This window comes from Lepisosteus platostomus, chromosome 13 (assembly GCF_059453375.1).
Source record: "Lepisosteus platostomus isolate fLepPlt1 chromosome 13, fLepPlt1.hap1, whole genome shotgun sequence".
NCBI lineage: Eukaryota > Metazoa > Chordata > Actinopteri > Semionotiformes > Lepisosteidae > Lepisosteus > Lepisosteus platostomus.
Window position 1 is genome coordinate 9,416,733 of NC_142623.1, and position 19,726 is coordinate 9,436,458.

At 39.9% G+C, this 19,726-nt stretch overlaps 1 protein-coding gene across 1 annotated transcript; it reads right to left on the reverse strand.

Moving 5' to 3' along the window:
• Positions 1 to 733: 733 nt before the first annotated feature.
• Positions 734 to 17,935, reverse strand: LOC148649851 (prolyl endopeptidase). Its single transcript, XM_088603042.1, has 15 exons — positions 17,778 to 17,935; positions 16,924 to 16,998; positions 15,958 to 16,091; positions 15,689 to 15,819; positions 14,211 to 14,420; positions 11,835 to 11,956; positions 11,124 to 11,229; positions 10,316 to 10,507; positions 8,050 to 8,247; positions 6,954 to 7,057; positions 6,662 to 6,798; positions 5,588 to 5,682; positions 4,447 to 4,578; positions 3,458 to 3,614; positions 734 to 2,247 (listed from the first exon to the last, which is right to left on the reverse strand). Exons 1-15 carry the CDS (start codon positions 17,817 to 17,819, stop codon positions 1,953 to 1,955), a joined length of 2,130 nt encoding a protein of 709 aa, XP_088459168.1. The 5' UTR covers positions 17,820 to 17,935; the 3' UTR covers positions 734 to 1,952.
• Between the last annotated feature and the right edge of the window lie 1,791 nt (positions 17,936 to 19,726).

Sequence of the window (19,726 nt, forward strand, 5' to 3'; positions counted from 1 at the left end):
GGGTCATCACAAGAAAAAGTCCAGCCTTGATCCTAGGGGGCTGATGCATCTGCAGTTTTCCATTCTAACTCAACTTCTAACTACCTAAATCAGTTCCTCGCAGGCTTAAATGGATCAACTTAATAGCTTCTCCGTGCTCTTCAGATGATGCTGCTTTAAATGAGACCAAAAACAAACCTGAAGGTTCAATATCATTATTTTTAAAATGCGTTTTACTGTATGTTCAAGTGCATTTACATCTATTTTTACAAGACCTTTTTTAGTATTCCATGCTGAAAAGAGAAGAAAAATAAAACACGTGTGACACCCGAAGAAGGCTCCACAGCAGAAGCATGGAATAAACCTTTACTTGTTCATTTGCCGCCTCCGCATGCTGACGCAGCTACTGTACCTACCTGAACTACTTTTTTTAGTATTACCTCTAGTTTTCATCCCCTTACCGATCTTAATTACTCTAATTAGATGTTATTTGAAGTCAAATTATCTGCTTAAGTTGTAATCAATTATAACCTGACTCTGGAGGACTGACCTCTCCCATATGTTATCTAAAGTATTAATTTTAGTATCCAAGTATGTTACTTTTTATCTAAATTACAGAATGTGCTTTCAGAATGTTTTTCATTATATTTACATGTATCTTGTTTCTGAAATCATTGATAGGCCCCAGTGGCAATAATTTTGTCAGAAGTAATGTTTTTTTATAATAACGAATGTTTCAAAGAATAACAAGAGCTTCAATGTCCACATTCTTTTTATTTCAGTAAAATTGCAACAGCATCCCACTCAAGAAACAGTTTTACATAGGGTTACCATACTTCCAGATGGAGTTTTTCCTTTATTCTTTTCCCCATAAAGTTTTGGATTTGAAATGTTTTGTATAAATATCTACTGGTACATGCCCTCTTGAGTGAATGTTCAAATACAGTAACCGAAGATTTGATAGATAATTATAGAAACCCCTTCTCCACCCCAGTCAATGGAGTGTCCTCTTTTTTTTATTTTTTAAATATGGTAACTCCAGTGTCACATGAATGATTGCTCTGTGTGCCCTTTGTGTGTCCCGTGTATATGGTAGGTACAGTATGTGTCTGCCAGCCCTCTCTGTGCATTCTCTATTACTCTTTTCCCTCAGGGATTTTCGGAAAGGACTACATTCTTTAATGTGGGTGTATCAGAATTGGTGGTGTCAGTGGGTTTGCAAGTCCTGTGACTCCTTGTGACTAAAACCTTGTGTTCTTGTGTCATATATTACTCATCTTGCAGGAATGGGGAAAACACTCCCATTAAATAGCATTTTTAACTTTAGGATTGCTCACTTTGGAATGGCCACTAATTGCATGTTTTGTATGGGAAATTCTCAAGGACTTCTGTTTTTCTGGTTAAAGCTGGCTCTTGAATTTGTTATTACAGAGCTGTAAGGAGTTTTGCAAAGAATGGCTATTGCAATCTTATGATGTTATCTCCAATGATCAGCAACATGCGTCCAATCAAAATTTCCTATCAGATTTTGCTATCAAGCAAAATCAAATTTGTTAACAAACAATGGTCATGCAGTTCTTGGTGTAGGTTTGGGAAAAAAAGTGCAAAAAGTGGCCTGTTGCTTCTGTACATGCAATTTGCTGTGCAAATGAAATCCAGCCTTTGGAGTTGAAAAGACAAAATACAGTAGGTCAATTCCAGATTCTCTAAATTTAGATGATAAAAAAGGAATTCACAGCCACAGAGATTTTAGATGTCTAGTGATCATAATCAACTGAAAATGTATTTTGAGTATGTGCAGAACATAAGAAAAATCTTAAGCTGTCTCAATAAATCTATACTCTACTACCTATAGGAGAGCCTTGTGCTTTGTAAACCCTGGACTGGATCATACAGCTGTGCTGTGTGGATAATACTTGGCTTCTTTTCATCCCAGCCACTGATTCTCAGCATGTCAGTCCTCTTCCTCTCCCTCAGTCTCTCCAGCTCAGCCCCAAGGTCTCGGCGATGAAGGAGAAGATGTGTGTGTCCTCCAAGATGGCCTTGGCAGTGGGCTTCCCAGCCCCGTGCCCACTCTTGGTATCAATGCGGATGAGCAGGGGCTGGCGCTGCTTGGGGTTGGCGCCCACGCCACGCTGCAGGGTGGCGATGTACTTGAGGGAGTGCAGGGGCACCACGCGGTCATCATGGTCCGCTGTCAGCAGGAGCATGGCAGGGTACTGGAGACTGTCTGTGGGGGCCTGGGGGAGGTTGTGCAGAGGGGAGTACCTGCGGGGCATGAGCAGGGCAAGACATTAACATATTGCTTAAAGATGATGCCAATGTATATACAGTATACTGTAGTGCGCAAACAGAAGCATTGAAATCTTATACCTAAAGCAGTATTTTATTGAAATTCAGTGCTCAATAAAATTAGAACTGTCATTTTCAGGTAAGCATACTGTCGTAAAAATACTTTACACAATTAATTAACAAATAACATTGTTCTACCCATTCACTTTTTAACTACTTCATCCAATTCCAGTTTGCGGGGAAGCTGGATCCTATCCCAGCAAGCAACAGGCACAAGGCAGGATACACCAGTCCATCACAGGGCACACACAGACACAGACACACTCACTTTGGGGTTAGTTGTCCAAGAAGCCAATTAACACACACGTACAGTATGTCTACAGATTGTGGGATTAAACCTGAGCACCTGGAAGAAACCCATGTGAACACAGAGAAAACATACAAAGACCACATAGATAATGTCGCAGACCAGGTCCAGAATTGAACCCAGGGCCCCAGCACTGTGTAGCAGCAATGCTAATTAGTGTCACCATGCTACTGTGCCACCCTCAATAACATTATTGTAGATTCTAATCGCTAATACTATTTTTTTAAACAATTGTGATTATCTATACTGGTTGAATATTTAAAATTAGAAGTTTTGAGCTCAGTAGTCACTGCAGCCCACAGTTCCACCCTTCAGGAACAATCCATCAAATTAAAAAACTGAATCCACTTCTACTCCCTATATTACTGTCTATATTAGATGAAGTAGAATGAGAACCTGATTTAATTCAGGGGAAATGTTTATTGCCCTTCTAAACACTTAATTGTTGTACAATGTTAAAAGCAGAGTGCTGTAAAGCACAGAGCTCAGTCTTGAGTTCAGTTTATTTGTTATATGCACAAGGGCAATGAAATGCTAATTTGCATGTATGCTCTGATACAGCAACATGAAGGAAACACCAAAACAGAAACACAGAACAGCAGCAACAACAGGTTAAATAACATACAACTTTAAAAGAAGTCAGACAAGCAGTGTGAGAAGTCAGATAAACAGTATACGTTTATTTTGTATGCATGCACCAATGTATTTATAACTATATATTCTTCAATGTTAATGTCAATGAAAATAATCATTTTGAAACAGTGCTAAAAGGAAGGCAGACCCATCGAAAGCAGCCATTATACTTTAGGCGGAACTTACTTGATGAGCCAGTCAAACTCCTCTTTTTTGTCAGAGCAGCCATAGTCAGTGGTCCATGCGTGGCCGATGGTGAACTTGTGGAACTTCAGCATGTCCATCACACCCACCTCCGCCACAGCACAGCCAAACAGGTCTGGCTGCTGGTTCACACAGGCCGCTGACACGAGCAGAAGAACACACAGAGTGCTTTCAGTGGTGCTCGACACACATACAAATGTATTTAAAAAGAAATACTGTACATGCACACATTGACCCTTTTTAATTGTTTACACTCAGTCCTATTCTAAGCAATTTTCTATTTTAAGCATCATTTTATATTTGCTTTCGTTTCCTTGAACTTTCCTTGAACTTCCTTGAAATTTGTAATTGACATCAACAATTGGTATTGAGATTGAAATTGGTATCAATTTCAGAGATTGAGAACTTCCCTCATTCCGTTGTGTCACTCGGTATGTAACCAATTGGACCTCTGGAGAAACAAGAGATACTCACTTTGGGAGTCTCTGATACTTTATCATTCCCATTTGTCTGTTCATCATAACTTGATCACATATTAATTGCAGTTCAATCAGAATTAAGGAAGCACACTCTTAAAAGCAAACCCAGGAGGTGTTGCTTGAAAATGAGGCTGACAATATGGACAATCCAGCACCATTTGAAAAAGCAGCCCAATTCATTCTTGCTTGATTTTCAGGGGGATGCTCTAGATCCTGCAGTATGATACATTTCATAACACAACAAAAAGAAGAGCAAAAAAAACACCTACAGTACATATTTAGAAGCAAAACCCCGTCAGTCAGCCAGTCCCAATACATTTGGCTAGTTGTTATTTAATATCAGAGTGCTTTCAAAAATACTTGCTCCAAGATTTAAAAGATCATAAAATGTAATTTTGTTCAATGCCAGAAAGTAGTACTACTGGTCTTGAGAGGTGAATTAGGAACATGAGGTAGCAGACTCAGAAGTTCTTGAAACTTCTCCTTTCTTACCTACAAGAAGACCTCCATTGGAGGCTCCATTGATGGCCAGTTTTTTGGGTGTAGTGTAGCCTTCTTTGATCAGGTACTTGGCTGCCCACTGGAAATCATCAAAGCAGTTCTGCTTGTTCCCAAGGCTCCCAGCTGCACAGGGAACACCAGGCAAAAGGCAGGCAATCAAATAATTACAGGAAGATCCATCATCATGACTAACTTCAAGAAACATGCTGAGGCAGTGATTGTGTTTTCCAGTTGGTTTTTGATTTAACTGCAGTAATTTATAACTGAACTATGAACAATGTGGTCAGTTGCTGTAATCGACATACTGTACATACTTGCTCTACCTCAAGATGTACCAGGCATCTCAACAAAACTGGACTCAAGTCTGTTAAACCTTACATTTGAAGTACATAGATGTAATGTTTTCACATCAAAGATTTCCACCATGGGCAATTACTCTACAATCTACAGGAGCAATGGAAGTACTATTGAATAGGAAATGTGAGCTTTCACTCTAACCCCACTTCCTAAACAGTCTCACAACACCATATAGTAAATTGTAAAGTTAGTAACTTTTAGTAAACTAAACTTATAGTATAGTAAAGTTATCACTTTAAAATCTGATAGCCTTCTCCTGGAGCTATATCAGCAAACCTGATCAGTAGTTAAACTTCCAGTTTTTTAAAAAAAAAAACAATAAAATGTGACTCCACTTAGGCTTTTTTTTTTGTTACTGCCAGCTCAAAGCCTTCCTCAGAAATATCCAGGTAACATTTTCTGCTACATCAAGCCTCAAAGTACCCTGTGACTCATTCAATCTCTAGACAATGTAAAATGAATATATAAATAGGACCACTAAGCCTAAATAATGACACACCTTATTACACTGCATTCATTTCCCTATGAAATTCATAGAATAACAATTGTTTGTTACTGCTCAGATTAGAAAGTCTGGCATGATACTGCATCATCAGCAGCATTCTCGAACAGTCTGTTCAATTATTATCAAATATGTCAGGGCTAAAAGGTGACTGTGGAAGACAAGTATAGATCATATGGTGGCAATGTTTCCCAAACAGTTTGTCACCTTTTTCTATTGCCCCAGACACTCTTCCTAGATCTGTATTTATCCCATGGCCATGTGTTGGCATACCTTTGTGCCAGGTCTGTCCATATTCTCCTCCACCTCGGATGTTTGCAACAGCCAGGATGCCACCTAGATGCCTCACAAATAGCAGGTAGGCCACACTGCAACATAGTATTGGCAACAGATTGGCAATATCGTCGGTAGTGCAGGATCAGCATAGTGTACTGTATATTTATCCATATTCAACCAAGAACATTTATATCAAAGCTCTACAGAGAATGTCTGATTATAGCCAAAAAGGAAATGAAAAAAAGACATTTCTAGATGTGATTGGTACCACTCTAGTCTTGGGGTTCTGGTGTGTCTTCAAATTTTCTACTGTACAGTAGAAATAACTAGCTGATTTAAGTCATTAAGAGGCTCGTTCTTGATTGTACCATGATTTTTCTGCTTTTTTAATACATATTGTCTGTGTCCACAATTAGCATTGTAGATGGACGTACTGGGTTCAAGTTAATTTGCCATCCTTTTCAGTCTATTATATCATTAGTCTATATACAGTATAGAATATATCAATTTATAGACATTTCAAGTCTATAAGGGGGCTTCTCAAATCTTCAGTCTCAAATCAAATCCTCTCAAATTTTGATAACACCAGCTTCTTATTTGCTATATTCATCCTAATAATTATGTAACAGTGTAGATTGGAAGGACAACAAATTTTGTAGCCCTTTTCTGTAGTATCAAAACTACAGAGATGACTCATGAAAAAGAACACTTCAAAGTTTTGCTTTTCAATCGAGGTAAGGATCAGGGGATGGTCTATGTGAATATTGCACATGTTAACAGTACCAGAATTGTACAGACAGCATATTCCAAACCTTTGTCATTAGTTCATTGGTAGCTGTTAATAGCTGCTGTAGGGATCTATTTTGAGGGCTCTCATTTATTCAATGGCAAATGTTCTCCATAACAGGGATAGTCTATCCACTTGACAAATTCATCCATAACAAAGTCGTGTCTGATATGATATTATGCATTGTCCATCAGCTGTGATCAAGCGAGATCCCCAACCCTGCCGATTGTTTCAACAGGTGGAAAAGAAACTGTTCCTTCAACTTAGCAAAACAGTTTACTGACTTGTAGTAGGGCTGGATGGAGTTGTCAAAACCGCCATATCCATAGAGAAAAACAGGGTGAGATCCATCACGCTGGAGCCCTTTTGCATGCACCAGGAACATGGGAATCTTTGTGCCATCTTTACTGGAATAGAAGACCTGCAACAGTGCACGATATTTTCAGTTTGAATCTACTTCACTTACTGTAAATGCACTCACATTTGATTTTAATGCTATCCAGTGCTACGGGTTCCTCAGAGTGCAAGGCGCTCAACACAGTGAAATGTTTTACAAGGTGCTGGACTACAGTGTACCTGTACGGTTTCATAGTCGGAGGGCTTGATGCCTTTCACCTCCACCTGTCTGAACACAGTGGGCTCAGGAGAGTCAGAGGTCAGGTCACAGTGGTAGATAATTCCTAGAGGGCAGAAGTAGACAGATCGGTAGGCACCAGAACAGGAGCAAAAAAAAAGGAGGAGGCAGCACTTCCTCCTACATAGAGCTTTAATCAGAAAAATCCAAAAAAAGAAGATGGCTTTCACATTGCTTTGCACCATTGAAAATCTTCATTGTTTTCTTGAAGTACTTCAAAACCTCAAGGGCACTGAGAGTGCATAAAGAATCAATTCCCCAAAAAATTAACAGGAATCCAAAAATTTTAAATAGTTGTTTTTTCTTATGTCAATGGTACTTTTGTGAATGTATATTTATACAGCAAGTAATTAAAACCATATAGAAATATGCACATATTATTGTGCATGTTGTTGCAGAGTTTAGTAATGAGTAAGACCAGCATGTGTTAATGCAATTATTTTGGGATACTTTATAATATTTGTGCTGTTCATTGTTGACCTGACCTGACCTGATTAATGGGTGGTTAATATGAATAAGTCTTTTTCCACTATGCTATGGGATAATTCTATTTCACAGAACAGTACTTGGAGATAGAAGGAAGAGAGGAAGTGCAGAAAACTGATATAGCTGGATATATAGCTGGTTTTGTGTGGTACCAAAGAACTGCAGTTACCAAATAACTGCTTCTCTCATTCTACAGCTATTAAAACTTTCTCATACATTCTGTTCTGTATTTCTCTCTTTTTTTAATGTTGGGAAAAGGCCCTTCTTGTTACAGTTCCATCCAAATTGTAAGTAATGTATTTATTATCAAATTATCTGGTTTATTTCAACACACATATCCTGGTTTGAAAAGAAAAGGATTTATAGATATGGTGTCTTGAAACTAAATCAAGAAAAGCTTTAGAAGACGTATGAACTCATTTAAACCAGTCAATTATCGGATTTCACCAGGAGCTCAGGCTGCAACTGACTTTGACATCCCTGCCTGTCAATAACTGTCCAGTTGGGGGCGCTGAGCTCAAGTCTGAAGCCCACGCCGCGTGAGGGCTGTACCTGGGGTAGTGAAGGATGTGAATTTGTAGAAGACGTCCGTGTGCTTCTTTCTGCAGCTCAGTCCCACCACGGTGCCAACATCCAAGGGCAAGTTTTTTAGGAATCGCCCGCTCTTCAGCTCGTACAGCTGTAGCTCGTCCTTGACGTCATGGATGTAGTTCACCAGCAGGAAGCGGATGTTCACACAGGCCACAAACCCTGGGTTCGAGAGCAGACAGAGGCAGAGAGAAATTAAATTCACCCTTCCTTTGTTACGTGTTAATGCTTTCCCATTCACATTTTCTCAGCACATACTGTACTGTATAGTACGATTGTGAAGGTGTGTGCTGTAAAATGAAAATAAAATCCAAAATCTACCACTTGATGGCAGTGTTGGTTAGACATTCAATTATCCTGACGCGTATATATTGACAAGAGTGCTCATAAATTACCATAGTTTAATACATTTTTGAGAGTGCCTTTTAGAAGTAAGAACTTACAATTTGCTACATTTTGTACATGATTATAGAACTGATCTTTTTTTCTGGTAAGGGTAAAAATACAGCCTTAAATCGGCAAACACCCACACATTTTTCACTTCCTCTTTGATATATGCACCATCAGTAAACCTTATAAAAAACTTAGATTCTTAATGTTTGCTATTCATTTTGACTATGAACAAATATACGTGTGCTATGTTACATTATATTTTGAATCTGCAGTGCTTTAAGAATAACAACGTTATTTAAATAATCAAGTTGTAATTTCAGTACTCTAGCTAATATGATATTAATATCATATAATATTAATATTATTAATAATATATTTTTCTGCTTTAAGATCTTAATTGTGACATTAATTGGGATCAATTATTTGTTTTTCCCATATTTCCCATTTGTACACCTCGGATTTGTTCTACAACTCATTTACCGTATTATATTTCAACACATTTTTAATGTCATTTAATAGAAGATGGTGTCATTCTGTTCCTTCATCATTCCACCCGACTGCCTCATTGGACCCACAGCAACACCCACATTCCACAGAGCAGCTACATGTCTTATCAGAGGAAAATGTGTCACTACTCCAGCTGGGGTTTAGTAATCAAGTTCTTCTGTAATATCCAGAAGTGGCCTGTGTTAGTCTGATTTTCTTGTCAAATCCACTCTTCCACTTTGTAACTGCTTCTTCCGATTCAGTGTCATGGTGGAGCCACGGTGACACACCTGAAGAAGGCTCCACGGCCGAAACGTTGTGTTCTCTTTTTTTCAGCATGGAATAAACTATTACTTGTTCCTTTGCAGCCTACGCATGCTGACGCAGCTACCCACCTGAACTACTACCGCCCTAGATGGGATGCAAGCCTGTCGCAGAGCAGAAACACAGACAGACACAATGGCCAAATTTCCCAGAAGCCAATTAACCCACCAGTATGTTTTTGGAGTGTAGGAGAAAACCTGTACGAACACAGAGAAAACATACAAACTCCAGACAGATAGCACCCCAACTCTGGGACTGAAATTAGGGCCCCAATGCTGACCACTGCACCACCATGTCGCCTCTTGCCAAAGGTTTTGTTTATCCTTTATTTAAAAAAAATAATGAAGTTATATCGCATCTCACTAAACATTTTTGCATAAACCAAATTTCTTGGGTGCAAGTTATTCTATATAAGGGAAATCCCATGGCACTTTTTAGAAGAGTAGGATAGCCTAGATAAATTCGACACGGGGCTTGCACAAATAGACCTTCACTAAAATCCCCCCCGCTCCCCCTTATTTCAGTTACTGAAGCAAATTCTCACTCCTTCCTCTGATGTGCTGTGCAGTGGAGCTGCTCATGCAGAACGGCTGCTGTGTGTCACCCAGGTGGGTGCTGTGCTTCAGTGGTGGATATAAAAATGACTTTATACCCACTGTATAGCAGTTCCAACACTTTAAAGGTTAGTGCTACCATTGGGTAGCTACAGTAAAGGTGTTCTGTACCGCATGTCACACCACTGTGGTGAGGCAACATCTTATCAAGTAACCTGTGTTCTGTGAATATACAGAAAGGGACTGTTTAAATTAGGATTGTTTTTGTAATGTTATTTCATTTTTATAAATGTTTGAAATTGTCACGGTATTCGATCAATCACACATTTAATTTTCCCTTGTGTTTTCTTAAAAGCAACTCTATACTCAACCCTAAGTGTGTCCCTCAAGGTTAGGGATCCTGTTGGGGGCTCTCTCTCTACCCTAACCTGACCTGCTCAGCTCCCTCTACTTCCAGCCACAGCTCCTCTTACCCAGAACATCCTTCTCGTGCTCAGGGATGAGCGTAGTCCAGTTGGAGGGCTCCGGATTCGTCAGGTCAATGTTAATCAGGCGATAACGAGGCGCTTGCAGGTTGGTGCGGAAAGTGAAGAGGCTGCCCTCATTGGTCACGTAGCCATACTGCGCCTCAAAGTTATCAACCACCTTCACCCAGGGCAGAATCCCTACAGTGGGGACACAAACAGGTGAGAGCAATGGAAAGACCTGTAGCAGGGAAAGGCAGAAGTGTCCTCCAGTGTTGAGGAGGAGGTACAAAGTTAACCCAATGGTCTTCGGGATCAAGAATAAATCACTTGGAAACAAAGAGGAAGGATATTTACAATAGGTTTTTCATAATGGTTCCAGGCCCACATTGTCTAAGATTTGCACCTCAGAGTTTTTCTTTCCCTTTCATCATCTGGAAGCTTACCACTGTCATATCAGATGCATTGTACTTCATCCTTAATACTTCTTTTGATATTTTCTTACTGAAATAACTTTTTATTTGTTCTAGCCTAATTGCATTAGAAATCTGCAATATTTCAGCCTATTTCTCTCATGTTCTTTCTATTACACTTTTCAACGTGTCAGCAGTTCATTAGACTCTTTTTCTGTAACCGGGTGCTGTTGGTTTTTTCATCATTTTATAAATTACTTTCTTTTCATTTTTCCTAATGGATCTGTTGAACCATTTTGGATAATGTGCTCTGGAGTCACTGCTGCAGTAGGTGGTTCAGTCACAGTGCTGGAATTGAAGAATTTCAGAAGCTTTTCCCTGACCTTGCTGTATACAATACATACCAGTGATGCCATTGGACAGCGTCTGCAAGTCGCAGTACCACAGCTGATTGACTGGCTCACAGCCCTCTGTAATTGCCATCACCACATACTGTCCATCGTCAGACACCTGCAGACGTACATGTGAAACTGTCAGCAATGATACAGCACATACATCTGCAGAGTGTTACACAATGACTAGCCAGGGAGTTAGTGACTAGAGGTCTAGAGGACAGCTACTGAATTATAAACTCATACTTCTGGGCTATCCAGAGCTCCAACAGAGACAGTGCCGTCAAACACACACACACTTCTGTATTCCTGTACTCTTTAAATAACTCATTCACATTGTATGACTGTCTCCACAATCATCATCTGTCAGGAGTTGCAATCTCTGTAGGGACTTTTTTTCTCAGGTTTTGTTCCCACATTGACAGCAGTCCATGCCCAAATGCACAAGCATTCTCACACACACCAGCACACTCACAGACACACACCAGTGCACTCACACATTCACAACAGCACACTCACATACTCAAATATGCATACTCACACACGCCAGCATACTTATACATATTTACACTCTCACGTACTGTACACACAGACATTCTCGATGTTCAAGACTCTGTCTACAGTCTGGACTTTTGAATTCTTCACTGAGCCTTTATGTGGTTTTCTGTAGGCATCCCATCCAGTAAGAAACAAAAAGCAATTCAGAATAAGGATGCTGGTTACCGTGACGCTGCTTTGCCACTTGGGATGATCAGGAAATTCTGCTACTAGAATATCCTCTGACTGGTGTGTTCCAATCACATGGTAGAAGAGCTTTTGATTGAGATTGGTGGTGGTCTCTGTCCCTGATGGAATTTATTATTGGAAAGATTATTATGACTTATGGTCAGCCATTAGTTCCTGTACCAATTTAATACGAACATAGTTTTTCACATTCCATTGCCCCAAGTAATGAGGAGTTAAAAACATTCAGAGGTAAAACTGCAACATGTAGTTTTTATGTCAGAACATTTTATCTTCTGAAAGCCTGGCTTCCCTGGGACTCAAACCAGTATTATTTACAATACTAAACTGGCAAACAGGATGAAAACACATGCAAAACAAACATATCTTGCGCTTTTAGTTTAAAAGAAGATGCCATTTAGTTTGTTAAAAAGTCAATTACATTGTGAATAAAAATTCTATTAGGGTTTACATTCTTTGTGGTGGCATATACTATAGTAATACACCCACCAATCATGTACACTAAGCAGCACAAAACCAAAGTAACTGTATCTTATGTAAGTTAAAACCATTACAACAGCAAACAAATATCAGTAGTAAATGCCTATAAAGTACAGTATGTGTAAATGTTTCCCCTTGTGACCAACACGGTTTCCTTTTCAGGCTGCTCACTGCTAGAAGGTTTTACATATTTATTTATTTTTGGGGGGGAGTTGTGGATAAGTGTGAGTTATAGACAAATTTAGCTGCTATCATTTTCAGATTTGCCAACCCCCTCTAAACCTTTACAATATTCATAATATAAAAACAAGTCCACTCTCACTCTCAAACACTTCTTGAATGCTCAGTGTATTACAAATTGTTTTGGTTGTACTGTACAGAGTCCACATCTACTTGACATTTAGGTTTGTGGGAGTAAAGAACAAGCAAGCTACAGTATGTATGATTGGGAATAGAGAGCAAGTGTTAGCTTTATTGTTTAGAGAATTAAAAGACATATTGAAACTTAAGTAGCTTATGGGAGTGTTGACCAGCATCACCTGGAAACTGGTCTCAAATGTAGAACTTCAGACAACAGAAATGTGAAGCATCTAAATATAGTTATGTTCTCTTTTTCATTCACAGTGTTAATTCAAATAATATAATTATGAAACCATAACAGACCATATTTAATTGTCAAGCATTTCTCAATTATATATCATTATCTGAAACCGGAAATGTTTTTTTTATATATTTTCACATATTCTTATCAAGCAATGTCTGAAGAAGAACAAAATTCTTTACAAACGCAGGAAACGATGGCCTGATTATTCAACTTAGAGTTTTGTTAGAGGACTGACTGAGGCTTGTTTGACATGGCACACCTGAAAAACACTGGTACATTTCAATAAATCTGTACTCACTGATAGATCTATGTATAAGAAATAATAGTAATAAAACAAACATCCGCCACTTCAGTTTAAAATCATAAAACCTCAGGTAACTATGATGTAAATAAGATATTGCAAAGCTGCCTGAGATTTTACAGCCGGCTGGCTCTTGTAAAGATTGTAATAATGAAACAGAGCAGAAAAACATTTCATCCCCAACATGCCCATCCATGCAAGCACTTAAAATAAAGTTAAGGTATGGAACGTACAACAGCTGTTTTATACCATCTTCTGTAGTTTACAAAGCTAGCAGGGGCCCAAACTACAATAATAAAGGGAAGATTCTTTCTGAAGTGATAAAACCAGCAGATACAGTATTTGCATTCATTGGGGAGTAATCATGTGTGTGTGGAATGCTATCCGCAACCCTACCTTCAGCTACTGTATACTGTATCACACTACAACTCAAATCTGGCAACCCACTGAAGCTCAGCACGTGTGAGCTTGGCCAGTAATTGAATGGGAGACCTCCTGGGAAAACTAAGGTTGCTGCTGGAAGCAGTGTTAGTGGGACCAGTAGGGAGCATTCACCCTGAGGTCTGTGTGGGTCCTAATACCCCAGTGATGGGGACATTATACTGGAAATAAGAAGCCGTTCTACAGTTAAGATGTAAAACCGACTCTCCGTGATCATTGAAAAATCCTGTTTTAAAGCTGAAAAACAGTAGGGGTGTTAAACCTGGTGTCCTGGCTAAACTTTCCCCTGGCCTTTACCAATTATGGCTTCATGTTAATTCGCATCTATGAACTGGCTTCATTACTCTGTTCTCCTCCCCACTGATAGTTGGTGTGTGGTGAGCGTACTGTGTGCACTTTTGCTGCTGTTGCATCATCCAGGTAGGCCTACTCTCCATTGGTGGTATTGGAGAGGAGTTTCCATTACCTGTAAAGCACTTTGAGTCAACTGTCCAGAAAAGCACTATAGAAGTGTAAGGGTTATTATTACCATCAGCCTTGCCCTCCTGCCGGGGGTAGCAGTTGTAAAAGACTCCCTTCCCATCGTGCGTCCAGGCCAAGCAGCTAAACTTCACCCTCTCCAGCGTGTCGGGTAACTCCTGCTGATCACCCACAGTCATGAACTTCACCGTCACCCAGTCTGAGCCGCTGGAGCTCAGGCCGTAGGCGAAGTACTCGCACTCCTCTGAGAGCCGCGCCACTGCCGGAGAGGGGAAGAGACAGTCAAACAGTGACTGCGCCAAAGGCAGAGCTCAGATGCAAGCCTCCAGGACTGCACAATCTTCCATAATTCTCTTCCAGCCAGCCCTCGCGTTATCTCCTTGGACTCATTAGGTATTAGTTGGTTAGAGTCCCATTGGGGAGTTGAAGGAAACTTCAAAGCCTAATAATAAATTCCTATATTGAATCACAGGACAAAACCGAGAAGAAAAGGGCTAACTTGAAACATTACTGTGTAACAGTATTTAGTTAGAATTTGAACACTCCTATTCACAAAAGGTTTACTGAACTACAAAAGAGACGCTGATGAAAATTATGGAAAATCTACTGAAGCAGGGTTTTTCCGATCCCATTCCATGGATTGGACTCATTTCCAAATTCTGGTTGTCAATTCTGGTTTTGATTTCAGCTGAGCTCCCAATTGCTTAATAAACACTAAGCGCCATTACAGCAGTTGAACTCATTAGCTCAGTTCATTAAGATCTGGTCTGAATTTTGGAATCAGGAATGTGGGAATGTGGGAGTGTGGGAGTACGGACGAGCTTCCCTGCCATGTTGTTGAAGCCCATATCCTGGCTTCCTTCAAGAAAAACAGCTGAGAGTCTTGAATTAGTGAGCTACTAACTATTAAACAGGCTAGATGGACTGAATGACCTCCTCTAATCTAGCCTTTCTAATTTTCTTTCAAATTGTGGATATTTACAAGAAATGGTAAGCACAGAGTGGTTAATATACAGAAAACAAACTAAAACGTACATTGTGCTTTTAACCACCGTGTGCATATTGTGGTCCATTTTCATCCCATTAGATCCCATTTTGTGGCAGTATTTTCAATTCAATTTCTGTTTATATAGCGCCTGACATCAACATTACATTATGGTATGTGACAGAAGTATAAAATTCTGGCTGTGACTGGTAGTGTTTACACAGCGGAATTTACTGTGGTAATAAAATGGTAAGCACGTTTATTCTTTATTAAGAATTGTTTATTAAGCAAGTCTGTTCTTTGCGTGGGCTCAATAATATGATGCAGTTTTACATTTTGTAAGTTATATCTCATTAGCTGTGCTTGCATATGTATAGTGTTTGTATGGGACAGGGGCAAAGAGACAGCAAAAGTAAAAGCTGGCCATGCTCAGTAACTCAGACATGGCAGTGCTGGGAAATCTGAGAGGACTGACTACTGATGCTCAGGAGAGACCTTTTAGAACTGGCTCCATTTTAAAGGTTGCAAAGCAACGGACTTACTCTTCAGAGCAACGGTGCCATCCTCTGAGAGCTTGTTGGGGTCAAAAAACACACGGGGCTCTGAATCCAAGGAGTCCTGGGTATACAGCACGTCTTGGTTCTGAAGACCCTTGTTGTGGTAGTAGAAATACCTGCAGCAATGTTAATGTTACACAAACGCTTGAGTATGGAAAATATTTGTAACATACAGTACTTACAGTATCTTCAGCACTGGTGAGTACTAGAGGCAAACAGTGGATTTGAGTGACTTTTAAACCGAAAGTGCCTACCTCCCCCCTCTCTTGTAGGGGCAGCTGTATTTGGGATAGTCGAAGAGCTCTGTGAGTCTGTCGTGGAACTTCTGCCTCACTGCACACTTCTCTAGGAAGGGCATGCTCAGCTTGTTCTGCTCCGCCACAAAAGCCTGCAGCACACAAACACAATGTAATTAGGGATTTTCTTGTGACATTTATATGATCTATTTTTCAACCTTGTCTATGACTTCATGGCACTTTCTATATGACAGGTAGTTCTTTGGCTGCACTTCTGCAGAACGGTGCCTTCTATGAAAAGGTGTGTGGTACAGTATATGGAATGTAGATTGATTTTGCTGAAAAAAACACCTGGTCCCCCCCCAGAGTGGCTCAACCAGTGAAAGCCCTTGCAGGTCAGAGCAGAAGCACAGGTTGAGCTCAGTGCTTAGTGGTTTGAGCCTGGGTCATGTTGCCAACTGACTGTTCCCTGGGTGGTGGCGTACAACTGGATGAGCACAACAGGGGGAAGGGTGGGATTAACTGGGCAAGACTTTTTTGGATCTTAGTGTCACAGTGATGTCTACAACCTCCTGGGCACTTGCAGCAAAACTGTGCTGTGTGTGAGGGGTCTGCCTTTTCTTCGTTGACGGCTGAACCTCAAATACAGGGCTGCATTGCCTGTGCTGTCTAAAAAGACGAGTTGCTCAAAGATGGTTTAGTCAGAGGAGTCTGCCTATACTTCTTTATTAACTCCTCGTGTTAGCCAGGGTTCTTACTGTAGCGGAGAGGTGAATTTCACACATTTGGGTGTCCAAATTCACATCAGATGAGCATAACACAGATAATTTCCCTTTCTAAATTAAAACAATCCCCAATGCATTGTTACTGGCTGAATCACCTGGGAGCCCTTTGCAGCAGCTTTTAAACAGAGCCTTAATCAAACAACCCAGTCATGAGCTGGTAACCTTTGATCCCACCACATCCCATAGCAACACACCCAACCTTAGTCTCCTCACTGTCAGGGTTTTCCAGCCAAGCGTAGGGATCAACAATCTTGGTGCCATGGTAGTCATCAACCTTTGGGAAAGGAGAAGTGACAATGATTCCTGTAAACTCTATTCAGCTTCCCTGCTGCATGTTTCCCATTCACATAATGTCATATCCCTGCATACTCACATTTCCACATGACACACATTCCGGTGTCATAAGCTGTCTTTTACTCTCAAAGGAAGTGGATATTCTCATATGCTTACTTACTGATGACATCTAACCTCCCTCAAAAATTGACTAACTTTCTTGTGAAGAGACGTGATTGCATTTACAGTTAATGGGAGTCAAGTTATGCGAAAGAAATAATATTCACAGTTTAAACACAAATGCGCCAACCGCAAGAACTCTGTAAAGCCTGTGAAGAATGATTGCTACAATTAAAATATTACACAGGGAAAAATTTTGATCTGCAATGAGTTCTGATCATGAATCGGCCTCAAGAAGAACTTTAGCCACCCCCTACTCCTTAATCTCCCTTGCTATTTTTGTAGAGAACTACAGAGAAAACTGGATGCAATATGTTTGTAATTACTTTTTGGGAGTAATGGAATTAACTGTTTAGATTCCTAGTACAAAGATTAACTCTGATCATGGGGATGGCTGATTTGCTGCAGTGTAGAACTGTAGGTTTACCCAAGGCATTTTACTGGAGTGCCTTGAGATTTTCTGGTGGACGGCCCTGTGAGAGGTTTTCTTCCTGCTGGTGCACGGCCTGGTTTCCAGGCTGTACTCCACCTCTCACAGCATGACTGTGTTTTTAAAGGCAAAGCACACCACCAGAAGAGAAGAAAACACATTTCACTTACCCTGGTCTCGTCTCTTCGGGCCACTGGGTATTTGAACTCCATCTCTCTTTGTAAAAGAAGTGAAATAGGAGCTCTTTCTTTACTCCGGTATAAGGATACAGCGGCTGCTTCTTGCAAAGTGAAAGTGAAATTATTTTTTTCACACAGACAGGAAGTTACAGCACTCAAACTAGCTATTGTTAGAACAGCCCATAGCTGCAGTGTGCTTTTTATGCACTGTAAAAGGGGAAAAGTCACTACAGAAATGGTTTTAATCCAAGTGTATTTTTCCAATGAAAATATTCTGTAATGTTTTTCCTCTGTTTTTATGTCTGCTTTTGACAGCCGAGTGAAAGATATGAAAGATATGGAAGTTTAATTTTACCTTTTAATAAATGTAATTAATTCAGTCTTAAAAGGCTAAGTTTTTAATACAACTTTATCTGTCTTTTTAGAAGATTTTTATTTAAACTGATAACTTGCCTCAATACCCAATATGTGTCCACGTTGTGAGTTCCAGTAAGTCAAGGCATTTGAAAGCTAATTCTCAGTAAATGTTTGAGAAAAATATAAAGAATGGAAAGACTTGCCGTGTCAATGATTTCTCTCATGGAAAATTATCTTTAAACCATATTCTTCAGTCCTCATCATTATTTCAGGATGTGATCCTAGAGCTACTTGCATGTGTCCTGAATTTTGTTCCAACCTGAATTGTTCATTAAACAACTAACCCTCTAACAGATTAAAATAGACACATGTGGGGGTGTTCTTAAGGTCTTTTTCAGTTGACTACACATTATATTCACCTATAGGCACACATATAACAATAAAACAATTCAGAATTGTAAAATGTATTACACTTATGGAGCTAATTTAATGTTTAGACCAACTTCAGTATGTACTGTAACTGAGAATGTGGGTAAAACACAAACCAGAAGACACCAGACCCCTCAGGGACTGAGTATGAGATCCCTGCTATAAAAATACCTGAATCAGGAGTGGACTCTAGTCCACAATGACTTGTGAGTCCACTCATTTCATTCTAACACCGTCTTACTTGCTTAACTGAAATAATTATTTTGACAAGAAATCAAGTCACCTGTTTTTAGGTCCTACTGTAAGCTGTTACTGATTGAAAAGCCCACAAGACACCACCTTGAATGTACTGGAATTTTTAGAATCTGGGGTATGTTCACACAATAAACAGAAAAATAAATCTTAGCCCTGAAATCCAACTGAAATGAACTGTGTTATCTGTTTTCAGGAGTCTAGCTCTCCTCTCCCATTAGACAGGCTTCAGAAGGCTTCAGGGCTGAAGCTGGAGAATTTTATTTCATGTGGTTTCCACTACTAAGGTTTTCTGACTGTCACATGATTTTGAATTATTCCTCACTTGTGGAATGGAAAACCACAGATTAATCTCTGTGCTGTCAACAGACTATTCACTATTTCCCCCATCTGATTTCCTGCTGTTACTTGGAATTATTGAGGATAAACACATCTTATTCCCCAAGAATGTTCTCTTCTGGTGAATGCAATAAAATATAATCTTATATCATCCTGCAACTCACAACTGGCAACCCACTGAAGCTCAGCAGATGTGAGCCTGTCAGTACCCAGATGGAAGACCTACTGGAAAACTAAGGTTGCTGCTGGAAGCGGTGTTAGTAGGGCCAGCAGGGGGTGCACATCCTGTAGTCTATGTGGGTCCTAATGTCCCAGTATAGTGACGGGGACACTGTACCGTAAAAAGGCGCTATCCTTTGGTTGAGACGTAAAACCGAGGTCCCAACTCTGGGAGGAAACTGGAACACTTGGAAGAAACCCATGTGAAAACAGGGAGAACACGCAAACTCCATGCAGATAGAACCCCAGAAATTAAACCCAGTGCCCAATAAAAGCAAATAGATTACAGTCAATATAAGATTTGAGGTCATTGATAAGCACTTAAATATTAAAATATTTAATTA

What these genes read in the sequence shown, in the direction of transcription:
- LOC148649851 (XM_088603042.1), bottom strand. Translation starts at nt 17,819, where the DNA reads ATGGAGTTCAAATACCCAGTGGCCCGAAGAGACGAGACCAGG. An exon ending in TGGCACCGTTGCTCTGAAGA is followed by an intron (nt 14,421 to 15,688) that starts GTAAGTCCGTTG and finishes CCTCTCCGGCAG; the next exon opens with TGGCGCGGCTCTCAGAGGAG. An exon ending in GAGTTTGACTGGCTCATCAA is followed by an intron (nt 2,248 to 3,457) that starts GTAAGTTCCGCC and finishes CATGCCCCGCAG; the next exon opens with GTACTCCCCTCTGCACAACC.